Source organism: Lotus japonicus, chromosome 5 (assembly GCF_012489685.1).
Source record: "Lotus japonicus ecotype B-129 chromosome 5, LjGifu_v1.2".
Classification (NCBI taxonomy): Eukaryota; Viridiplantae; Streptophyta; class Magnoliopsida; order Fabales; family Fabaceae; genus Lotus; species Lotus japonicus.
The window spans coordinates 5,983,099-5,995,131 of NC_080045.1; the positions used below are offsets into that span (position 1 = coordinate 5,983,099).

At 35.9% G+C, this 12,033-nt stretch overlaps 1 protein-coding gene across 1 annotated transcript; it reads right to left on the reverse strand.

Moving 5' to 3' along the window:
* Positions 1–515: 515 nt before the first annotated feature.
* Positions 516–5,305, reverse strand: LOC130717873 (growth-regulating factor 1-like). Its single transcript, XM_057568255.1, has 4 exons — positions 4,615–5,305; positions 3,753–3,965; positions 2,495–2,876; positions 516–1,942 (listed from the first exon to the last, which is right to left on the reverse strand). Exons 1-4 carry the CDS (start codon positions 5,015–5,017, stop codon positions 1,048–1,050), a joined length of 1,893 nt encoding a protein of 630 aa, XP_057424238.1. The 5' UTR covers positions 5,018–5,305; the 3' UTR covers positions 516–1,047.
* Between the last annotated feature and the right edge of the window lie 6,728 nt (positions 5,306–12,033).

Below are 12,033 nucleotides of genomic sequence, written 5' to 3' on the forward strand. Positions count from 1 at the left end.
CTTAGACAACCCTATTTAATTTGTTGTTAGACCTTTTAAAGATAAATCCTTGCTCCATACTAGAGATAAAAATAAGTACAACTTAGTTGAAACATTGACATCATGATGATATAAGCTCTTCCAATCAAGGCTTTTTTCATATGTAAGTTCGTTCAACTTTAACAAAAAACTATTTGCTTAATTGTACTTTCAACATTTGATAGTGACTGTTTACGGATAGGATTTCAATTTGTGATGCTGAATAATTATCTCTAAAATTTCCTCTTATGAACTCCTAACTCCTAACTTCCGAGTTCCTTTAATCTTCTTGATTTATTTCTTTCTAAACTTTCCTCCACATTTTTAAGCGTAGCTTTTAAGGAACACCGGTTAATTATTGGAAATAAACAGAAAGTAGTTGTTCTTGGAAAGTTTGAGGAAGAACATCAAAGCTACTTCACTTGCAATAAGAAACATTTCTATTTTTGTTTCTTGCATTAACTTCATTTCCCTTTTTTCTATGTACGCACCGTGAGTAGCATAAAATCAGAAACTCTCAATTACTAAATATCAAACGGTAACTTAATGCAATCAGAGTCCCCACTTGGACCATCTTAAAAACCATGTCCACACTCCAACCAACATCAGTCACTGAATACAACTTTGCCAAAACTCTCTCACAAGACAACAGAAACAAATTCAAGCAAATGCAGAACCTACTAAAAAAGAAAAGGGCAAACCTAGTACTACAAGAGGTCCAGGGAGGGACCATACCCACTTTGTAAATCTAATGTAAGAAGTCTTACCTTGCATTTTTTTACAAGAGGTTGATTTCTCGGCTCGAACTCGAACCTGTGACCGCAAAGTCACATAGGAGCAATCTTACCGTAAACCAAAGCTCAGGCTCACCCCTCTTCAAACGCAGAACTATAATATATTATATATAAACTGAACTAATAAACAACTAAAGTCAAACAAAGTTCTTTTCTTTCCTTCCAAGACTTTTCACATAGTTCAACAGCAAGCCCTTCTTCTCCTATATATGGATATTTTTGTTAGAAGGTTCTTTTATCCAAGGAGATCATTGCACAAGCTGGCCCCTTCTTGAGTCTTGTTGTTCTCTGCTCTTGGACTGCTCCCAGCACTACTATTAGAGAGTGATCCAAATGCTGTCTTTTGAAGGACCCCAGTAGGAGATGACCCTATTGGAGGACTATTGTCCCACCCATCAGTCATGAGGTTGAGATCAGAAGAGTTTTTGTCACAGTGATCACTTACATTGTTGTTAGTACTAAGATGCAGAACCTCTCCAAGAGGACCCCCCATTGAACTTTCCCATGTAATTGGGATCCAATTAGTTGCTTGCCTAGTAGTAGTAGTGTTATTTGATTCATTGATAGCAGCACTTCCAACACCCAAACCCATTTGAATTGGGTCTAACTCCCTTGATAGCCTTAAAGGTGAGAGTGTGAGCTTCTCATTGGAGGGTGAGGAATTGAATGACAAGAAGTGATCTGAGGAGGTTATTGGAGTGGAAATTGAAAGCTGAGTCCTATCTGACTGCATGTGATCAAGCTCTGTCCACGAAACACCAGAACGATGATGATGTTGTTGATGATGATGATGATCAGATTGTGATTTAGGACAGTCATCAATGAAATGCCTGAGGGGATGTTGGGAACCAGTGTTCTGTTGTGAAGAATCTGCAGAGGTTCTGCTACTAAGCAAGGTTGTGGTTGTGGGGGAGCTTTTCTGTGAAGGGTTAAGCAAGGAATCAGAAGTGACAAAACCAAACTCACTGTTCCTTGAGGGTTCCTCATAAGGAAAATCAGGTTTTTGAATCATGAAGGGATTGTTGTTTTCCTTCGGTTTCAGCTCAAGGGTAGGAGGTAGCATTGGAAGGACAGGGCCATCCTGCATCCTCTCACTAGCCTTATCATTCTCTTTGCAATTCATGAACATCCTGCATGCAAGGAAAAAAGAACCACCCTTTAAAAAGAGAACATCACAGCAAGCACATATTACTAGTTTCTAGCTGAAAACAGCCTTTCCACACATAAAAAGTTACAAAATTCATCATGCCTAGAAAGAGTTGCTCTTCCATCAACACATTTCCTATGAGTATAACAAATAAAAAATTAACAAAGTATTCAAACAACTTTAGATCTTTGATGTCTTTTTTACTAATCTTATAATATACTTTAAGCTTTTGATTAGTTGTATCTGGCAATTCTACGGTAGACCATCTTAAAAATTGGTCCACCCATGAACCATGTTTTTACTTCTAACATATAGTACATGTTATTTACAATATGCTCTTTATGTGCTAAAATTAATTTCCAAAGAAGTCCATTTAACCTGTGAACCAGAATTTCCTGAGTTCACAGTAGACAAAACATATTGTATCTATACACATTGGTTGAAACAATATTTGTACTGATTCTATTCTGTTATAATTCTCAAAGAGGCATAAACCAAACCTTTTAGATACCTTCTTAATGTCAAGTTTTCTCACCTGTTGATGGTGTTGGAGGCTGAAGTGTTATCTGCAGAAAGAGGGTTCTGCATATTCTTGTGCTCCTGGTTTGCAAAGGTAAGGTTGTTGCAAGCACTGTTGCCGGGCACCACAATGGAGGAAGCATTGAGTTTCAAACCATTTGGAGTAGCAGCATTCGCATTGGTGGTTGTAGTGGTGGTGGCAGTAACGGCATGGCCTGATTGGCCTTCCACAGGCTTTCTTGAACGATGGCGTCCTCTGTTCATGTGCCGCTCGCAGTACTTCTGATCGACAACGGCATCTCTCGAGCACCGCCATTTCTTCCCATCTGTCCTCCTACACCTTCCTGGCTCAGGATCAGTGTTGTTGGAGAATCCCAGATGGAAACCTCCCCATGCCACTGCATCCACAAAATAAAAATATCATAATCCAAACAAAACAAACCCAAATTTTGTCTTTCTTTTCATGCCTCATTCATTCATGTTTGTCCACTACATGATGACTAGTGACACAAATAGGGCAACAAGAGTTCATTTGAAATCAACGAGAAAGTCAAAATTATTATGGACATAAGCAACTATGCTTAGCTCTTGCTTTAGTCCATCATGAATTTGACTTCATCGTAATTCTCAAATGAGCTTCCAAACATGTACTTAAACTGAATGGGAAATTGGGAATAGAACAGATTCTTTCATATTAAAATTTCAAGTTTACATTTCAATTTGTCTATCTCTTCATGCCCCACATATTAAATATTCATAAATAAAAAGATAGCTTCAAAAATGACATAATTACTGAAAGGTCAAATTTAACACCAAAAAAAAGACAGCTTGATCTCTAGACTAGAGTCATATTAAAACAAAAAATCCAAACCAAACAAACAAAAAATTTGTCTTTTCTTTTCATGCTTCATTCATTGGTGTTTGCCCATAAAATGTTGCCTAGTGACACAAAATAGGGCAACAAGAAGAACCTAGCATGGGAGTAGAATAGATTCTGTCACATAAAAATTTCAAGGTAATGTTTAAATTTAAAGTCTATCTCTGCATACCCTCACATATTTAATATTCATAAATAAAAAGATAGACACAAAAATGACATAACTATTGAAAAAGGTCAAGGATTAGAGAGAAAAATAACACTTTCAATACAGGGTCACTTTGGTTAACTTTCCTTCTCATCAATAATCCATACCTTGAATTTTTTTATTTTTTATTTTGGCTTTGGAAATGAGATATTTTGAGAATTGAAAATGGAAAAGGGAACATTTACATACATGCATTGGGTCTGAGGATTCCAGTAGAGAAATTGCAAAAGCCAGCAGACTCAAGTGCTTTTTTGATGGGGATGAGAAGATGTGAAGGTACAGGGACATTTGCTGTGATGTACTTGTAGATCAAGGCTTGGTGTTCAAGCTCCATCCATTGAGATGGAGTGAATGGTCCTCTGGTACCAGCAAAAGCCCCATGCATGCTTCCTGAACTGTAACCTGTTGAAAATACCCCAACAAGAAAGTTACTTCAGAGCTCAAAAAAGAATCTGAGAAAAAGAGAAGTGACAGAAAACCCTCTAGGTGTTTTGTTTGGAGTGTTTTTATCAATGGTTTGAAAAATTTCATAGATTTTCTCCCTCCTCTGATTTGAAGAAATATCAGTCAAGTCACCTTTTTTCCAAGAAATGGAAAAAGGAAAAACAGATTTTAGAGAAAGAGAGTACAGAACAGAAACCAATCAAATTTTGGGACATTTTTTTTTTCTTTCTTTCTTGCACCTACATGTTATAGCTCTCTATTTCATAATTTTTTCTCCTTTGATACCCTCTAGTTTACTGTGCAAAATTTAACCAAAACCCCTCCCCCTAAATCTGGAAGATGATGGGAAATTTGGGAGCAAAAAATATTTTTTTTGGTTTCACTTTTTTTTTTCTCTTGAAATGACTTCAAAACAGACACCACTCAAATATTTCCATGAAAAGACCCTCAACCAGTACTGTAGAATCAGACCGTAACAACCCATTTTTTATCTCCCTCTTACAAATAGATACCAAATATTCCATATCCCACAACACAATCAAAAACTGAATCAAACAAACCCCTTCACAAATAACCTCAAAAAATGCTAACTTTTCATGATGGGTACCTGTGTTTCTGCTGTAACTAGACAAAGGGTGATAAGAATAAGACAATGTGGCATTTGGGTTGTTCTTGTCTAGTGAATAAGTTTCAAGCTTTGGAGAAGAGAAGCTCAGCATGTGTTGCTGGTGATGGCCATCAGAAAACAAAGTAGCATTAGATCTCAGTGATGATGAAGAAGAGTTCTTGTTCTGCTGCTGCAACTGAAACTGCTGCATTGCTTTGTCATCATTATTAGTCTTGGCAAGTTTGGAGCTTCTCAAGTCATCATCTTCAGTTGTGGCAGATCTCTCTTGCTTAAGGAACCCAGATCCGTACCACTTGTGCTTTGCCTCAGGATCTGAAGCAAGAGAAACAAATCCTGTTTCTGAACCCACCAACCCATCCAAACCCACTACCCCAAGATCCATCTAAGAAAAAAGAAAGAAAAACAAAGCAGAAAACTAGACAAGCATCAAGCAAAGGGAATGGGAATGGGGCAGTTCTTCCTGAGAGCAAGACAGGAACAATAGTACAATACAAGCTCCCTTTGGAAAAGGAAGACACATCTCATGGGAGGAGAGAGAGAGAGAGAGAGGGAGAACAGAGAAGGGAAGTGAAATGGAAATAGAAATAGAAGATATGCTTTGACAACTTAAAGCTAAGCTGAAACTAGAAACCGGACTGGTTTTGTTTTTTTGGGAGTTTATGTCTTGGCTAAGATAAAATAATTGGAGAGATAGAGAGAGTAGTAACTAGTTCATCTATAAATAAAAGCTTGGATGAGTTCGACTCCATCGATCTCAACTACATCACATGTTAAATATGTCTTTGAATCTATAACTTGTTTAGGAATGTACTTACAATGTCTTACATGTTGTCTATTGAAAGTTGAAACAATCTTCATATTCGTAGAAGAAATTGAACATACAATATTTTAAATGGAAGTAATTTACTTATTTTTATCAATCGAGTTAGTGTTCTCGCAAAGAAAAGCTAATATTGATTTATTCACATTAAATTTTTTTATCTCATTTTTACTTTTCTCATATATATTTCTCTTCAATTATTATTACATCTATCTTATCATTCTTTTTTTAATTTTTTTCCTCTTCGAAAAGACTTTTTCTATTTTATTTTTGGCGTGAGTAAAATTAAAATGTGATAGATGTATTATTTAGAAAGAAAATGTGGGGAGGTAGAAACTGACTAGACCTGGTTTATATCTCGAACATACTCATAGGAAAAAGGTTTAAATTTTTTAGGACCATATACCAAATTTCATGACAAAAGAATTTAGTATATCTTTGTAGTTACTATTATACTATAGTGTAGGGTAGTAGCTTCATTTTGAGTCACGGTCTACTCTAGTCTCTTTTAGGGGAGGGCATTTATGGAAACCTACCACAGCAAACCGTGGAAGGTAGCTGGACTGAGAAGGACGTGAATGTCTTTTTGTATCTAGAGCACGTTCGGCAAAAGCTTATAGAAAAAATCCACGTTCGGCAAAAAGGAGGTAATTAGCACATACATAGAATAGAATGAGTAATGTTACTTACACACCTCTTTTTTGAGGTGAAAGAGGTGGAATGATGAAAGAGATAGGAAGAAAATGAAAAATATGAGAGAGAAAATATGAGATGTGATAGATGGTAAGAGGAGAGAGATAGAAACAAAAAGAGGTGGAAATGAAGTGTTTTAAAAATGAGGTGTGTATATATCATTACTCGAATAGAATTTGATAGTTTTCTTTAATCATAAGCATGCTAGATTGTTATTATAAGTGGTAAAACTTTAATGTCTTGTTTAGTTGAGATGAGAAGGGAATAAGCTACTTGTTTAAGGTGAACTAGTATGTGGGTATTTTATACGTGAAAGATTTCTTTAAATCATTGAAATTATAAATTTATTTTCAAATTATTTTAAAATATTAATTATGTCATTGAGCCTCCGAGTGGTAGTTTGGGTTTCAAGGTGAGGCCTAGGACATGGAACGGTTGGTGGATTCAGACACTTTAGAGCACGTATTAAAACTTGGTTTAGGGTGAAACTCAATCGTCACTCCAATAAAAGGGCGATGAAGGAGCTGGAGTGAATCATAGCGGCAACATAGGGGTGCATGATGGGGCGCTGCACAATTCCTCCTTGAACCAACTTGATGCGTCTTTCTTGCAAATATGACACACTCAAGTGCCAAAAACAATAAAATTATTTCTTTAGTTGCTCCTTCGTGATGTGCTTCCTATGAATACTCTTGGGCAGACTCGCTCACTTGCTACCTTTTTATTGTGCAACCGTTATTTGGGCAATTGACAAGCAACTCTCAATTGTCTCCTAGATTGTTCTCATGCTCGCGAAATCTAGTCTTAGTGCGGTGTCCCCTCCATCTGCAACGTTTCTACACGGTAATATGGGGGCTTGGTTGGATTTTCTTATCAATCATCAAGAGCATTAGAGATTTGTGCTTATAATTTGGTGGACTTGGTGTAAGTAAAATAATATCACTTTTTATGATTTCTCGTTGTCCGTTGACGTCATTTTGCACCATATCTAGTCCTTAGTGAATGAATGTCAGATATGTTTCTCCTCAAAATATACTAACTCGTCTAGTTTGGTCTTGTCCTTATGGCTTGTTTTTCAAGCTAAACGTCGACTACTTCTTTCGTCATAGTAGGGAGCTTGATTAGTGCTTGTGGCATCATTCGAGCTCCTCCTCTGAGTGAATGCATGTTTTCCAGCTTCTTCCCATGGCAGGGTCTTCTTCATTATGAGCACTTGGCCTTGAAACATATATTGTTTGTTGTTGGCTTGGCATATCAATGGGTGATTTATGAGAGTGATTCATCAAACGCGATCTGTTTGCTTGAGGCCTCCGTGATGTTTTCTTCTTTATTTGATGTCTTGAAGAGACTCTCTCCATTGTTATATCTCTCATAAAATATCCCTTTCAAGCACATTTATCGTGAGACAAACTTCACTGATGATTATTTAGCTACTTTAGATTTGCGCATATAATGTGGTTTTTCATTCAGTGGCCTCTCCCTCACCTCCACATGGCTTGTTGCTTACTTCGGATATCAGGAATCTAACTTATTTTTAGTTTCTCTTTGGCTTTTATTTTCATTTTCAGTACTAAAAGAAATTTGTCAAATCCATTGAAAAATTTGTCAATCCATACAATCGTTTCTTACATATTTAGAGTCTAGACCTTTTTCAATTGGAGATGTCGCGATGACACTTTTACCCCTCATGTAATATACAATGTAGTGCTTCATGTGTTGTTAGATTAGGATCACTACAATGGAAATCCAAAGCACATGACCACCTCTTAATAATAACAATAAAAAAATTAGAATATTGGAACAAAAGAAATAAGGAGCACATGACCTCCTAGACTATCATTATTTTTTATTCAAGAATCACATGATCCTCCATTGTAAAATATTGGGTTTTTGTCATCTTACATAATTTATGTTTATAATAACAAATCTTAATTCCCCAACTGATTCTTAGTCAAATTGACCAATCTCGTTCATCGTCGCCACACAGCGTGTTTAAGACACATGAGTCTGAAAAGAAAGTAAGTTCTGATGTGTCATTAGTCCTCCCCTCATCATTTTCGCTCTCGAATCTTGCGTGAAGGAATAGTTGAATTTCACTTTGAATTTCACTTGGTGTTATATATATTAAGTTGTCTAATTAATGCTTTGCTCGGCTAAGGATAGAATGAGAGATGAGAGAAAGAAAGAAAGAAAGGAAGATAATATATTTTGAAGATTATTAGCTAAGATAGAAAAAGAAGAGACTGAGAAAAAAAATGAGATGAAATCACTTTTTTATTGTTTGGTTGAACATATATAATGAAAAGAGATAAAGTTACTTTATATAAAATGTCAAATTTATCCTACATATAAAATATTGAAACTTCATTATAAATAATAAATTATTGGAGAATGAAAATGGTGAAAATGGTGTTCGGACGAGATTCCGGTGTGAATCTCCTCGGTTGTGGTAATGCTTTAGAATGGATGTTATCATGTTAGTACATACTTCAAGATAAAAAAAAAGTAAATAAAGCTATGCTCTTGGATTGGAAATTATTCACATTTCACTCATTAATTAATATCTTATTACACACTAAATCCTTTTCATTCATAAATTAAGAACAGAAAAGTAGTAAAACATATCACATTGAATAAAATAAGTTAGTCAGTAATGTGTTTAAAGGGGTTGTAACTTGTAACTTTCTTGTTCCGCGTTTCCCTTTCAAATGGGGCAAACGCATTATTACACCACTCGTAAGAGAACAGAGTGAGATTGAGTTTTGCTGTTAATTAAATGAACGTGGAAGAATGGAAACTGCATAAGTTCCTTTGTACAGAACCATATAAGGAACAATCAAGATTTGTTGGGGTTGGCCATGCCCATTTCATTTATTTCTTCATGCTGTTTTTTTCCTCTTACAACAGTTGATTTCCAAATTCAAATGGTTCTGACGACAGAAGGAACATATAAAATTTATAATGACTGTAGCTAGCAGCAACAGCAATCCCATAATAATTAATTTATATTTCCCTAATGTACAGGGACGAGAGCTACCATTCTAAATTAGAACCTATGTCAACATACCAATGTTTCTATTTGACTATAGTAAGACCGCACAAATCATCATTCTTGAAAATTTTCTCAAATTCTCTTAAGTTGATAATTTTGCGTTTATCTTGAGTATTACACTATTACGTAAGTGAGACCCAAATAAAATGTATAAGAAAATAAATAATCACAATATTTCACTTTACATTATCGTGTATTATGATTTACTATCTTAATCTAAAACCCAAGATGGTCCAATATGTCCAAATTTGCAGGGAGCATAGATTTATTTCCTTCGATTCTCATACCCCAAAATTAGATCCGCATTCATTGTGATGGACCTCTAAGATTGAAAAAATTGGTACAATCACATAGTGCTTGCCTATAAATTAAAATAGTCATATAATGCGGTTCGTGTGGGGTGAGAAAAAAAACACAAATGTAATTATTAATCGGGATTGAATATTATTATTTTTTGGTCTTGACCAAGGTATCCCACAACCGACAGCCGTAAGACTAATTTCTCACCCCACGGTCAACGTATTAAGCGGTAGGGGCTGACCAAAGAGTTTTTCTATTCGCAAGAGTTGGGATTCGAACTCTCAACCACTTGCTTAAAGGATGAAGTGCTGAACCACTACACCAACCCACTTAGTTATCGGGATTGTATATGTTTTTGGCTATTGATTTTTGTGAAAAAAAAATCTTTAAAATATATTAATTCTAAATTTTAGAAATGCACATGTTTGAGTCTCTCATAAGGATTAAAATCAAAATTTGATGACTGGAAATTATTTGAAAAGTAGTCCTTCAAAATAATTTTTTCTTTGGGTATTGCTCGATTCGAACTCTCAACCACTTGCTTAAAGGATGAAGTGCTGAACCACTACACCAACCCACTTAGTTATCGGGATTGTATATGTTTTTGGCTATTGATTTTTGTGAAAAAAAAATCTTTAAAATATATTAATTCTAAATTTTAGAAATGCACATGTTTGAGTCTCTTATAAGGATTAAAATCAAAATTTGATGACTGGAAATTATTTGAAAAGTAGTCCTTCAAAATAATTTTTTCTTTGGGTATTGCTCCTCTCTCAAGACTTATGAGTATTTCATAAATTAAGGATGTATTTTAAAGAAACAATTTGAGAGATGAGAACTAATAATTTGCTGTTTGTAGGGTACAAAAATATATTAACCCTACTAATTATTAGCTAAAATTATAGTGTTATTATGGAAAATTTAAAGCAAGGGTATTGTTTGGGAATGTTCAAACAGGAAAGTGTCGCTTTTGGGAGAGTATTCTTATTGTTACTTGAGATTTAATTTTGCAAAAATGTTTAGGTGGCTTGAATTAAGAACGAGCTAATTATTGAGGTGCTTTCAGCTAGCCATTAATATGTGTGTACTGCCACTGTCTCCCGGGGATGGGATTCTTAACGTTTATGTCATCCCAATCAACTACATGCACCAATAGATAGGGATGGCAATGGGTCGGGTAGGGTGCGGGTTTTGCCAAACCCAAACCCAAACCCGAAATCAAAAACCCACACCCGCACCCGCACCCGAACCCGAAATGGGTGGTGAACTTAAACCCACACCCGAACCCATTGGGTTTCGGGTTCACCCGACCCGTACCCACACCCGCACACAACCTCAAACAAACAGCTGAACCCGGAAACCCGACCCAATCCAATGGTGCTCTCAGTTCTCCAAAACAGCATTAGCTTCATCCCTAAATATTTTGCAAAGAACTTCATAACTCTTGTCCATCTGCATTTGAGAATCCATAAAAATTGAAGAATGAATAGCAGTTTCTTTTACCATTTATAACAGCAACGTTTACACCTTTTAGGTGTGCAATATTAAGTCAACCAATGCAAAATCAGATGCTGCATCAATATTAGCCCAGGTTGAAGGTTAAAGTGTCATACTGGATTTGCTACATTAAGTAATATGTCATTCTTTTTATCCTAGGATTTGCAAAGAGAATACTCATTAATGGTTAAACATGGATTTTCAAATTTGTAATTAATCTTCTTGAATCCTAATTTCATGCTAGTATCTTGCTGACATGCTCCTTCAAAGTTCAAACAGAATAAGCTATTTATTAATGGCTTACTTACAAGAGAGCAGAATGAAGACCATGTGTGAATGCACACCACAGACAACTGAATATATATATGTTAATCTAATCATGAATGAACAGATTTTAATTTCACTATTTGATGTATATACAATGAATCGGAGGCCTAAACTACATACTCCAAAAGTGTGAATTGATAAATTGATCAAAGTTGTTCCGAACATCCAAATCAGTGTTGACCCAAAGTGGGTCCTTTCCATCCAATTTCCAATTACAATTGTTCCTAAACTGGAGCCTAATGGAGGGTTCCTACAGCTGGAAAATGGAAATCTAATCTCCAATTCTCAAGAAAACATATGACTTTGAATAAAACTAGACTATGATATATGCATGTAAGATTATTATAGTAGCTCTAGTTGGGAAGAGGGGAAATTAAAGAATAGAGAAGAGGAGATAGAAGACATACTTTTGCCATGAGAATCAGTATTGAGAATGGGAATAGAGCAGAGATAGGCAGCATTAGTTCTACTTGAGCACTAATAGCATGAAGAAGCCACTTTTTTTATCAAAATCATCACTTCTCCAGTGACAATTTCCTTCCTCCCTTCCCAGGCAGTTGATGCAGTCCTGATTGACATTATATTTCACCTCAAACCCCTCATCCAAACCTTGTTCCAGATCAAACAGAGGCTAAGGGGAAACGGTTGAAGGGAAGAGAGAAAACCTGAAGCGGAGGTGACGGCGGCTCCGTGGACGGAAGAAAGAGAC

Coding starts and splice junctions, on each gene's coding strand:
- LOC130717873 (XM_057568255.1), bottom strand. CDS start 5,017: ATGGATCTTGGGGTAGTGGGTTTGGATGGGTTGGTGGGTTCAGAAACA. Junction 2,877..3,752: donor AATCCTCAGACCCAATGCAT/GTATGTAAATGT, acceptor TTGTGGATGCAG/TGGCATGGGGAGGTTTCCAT. Junction 1,943..2,494: donor GCCTCCAACACCATCAACAG/GTGAGAAAACTT, acceptor CCTTGCATGCAG/GATGTTCATGAATTGCAAAG.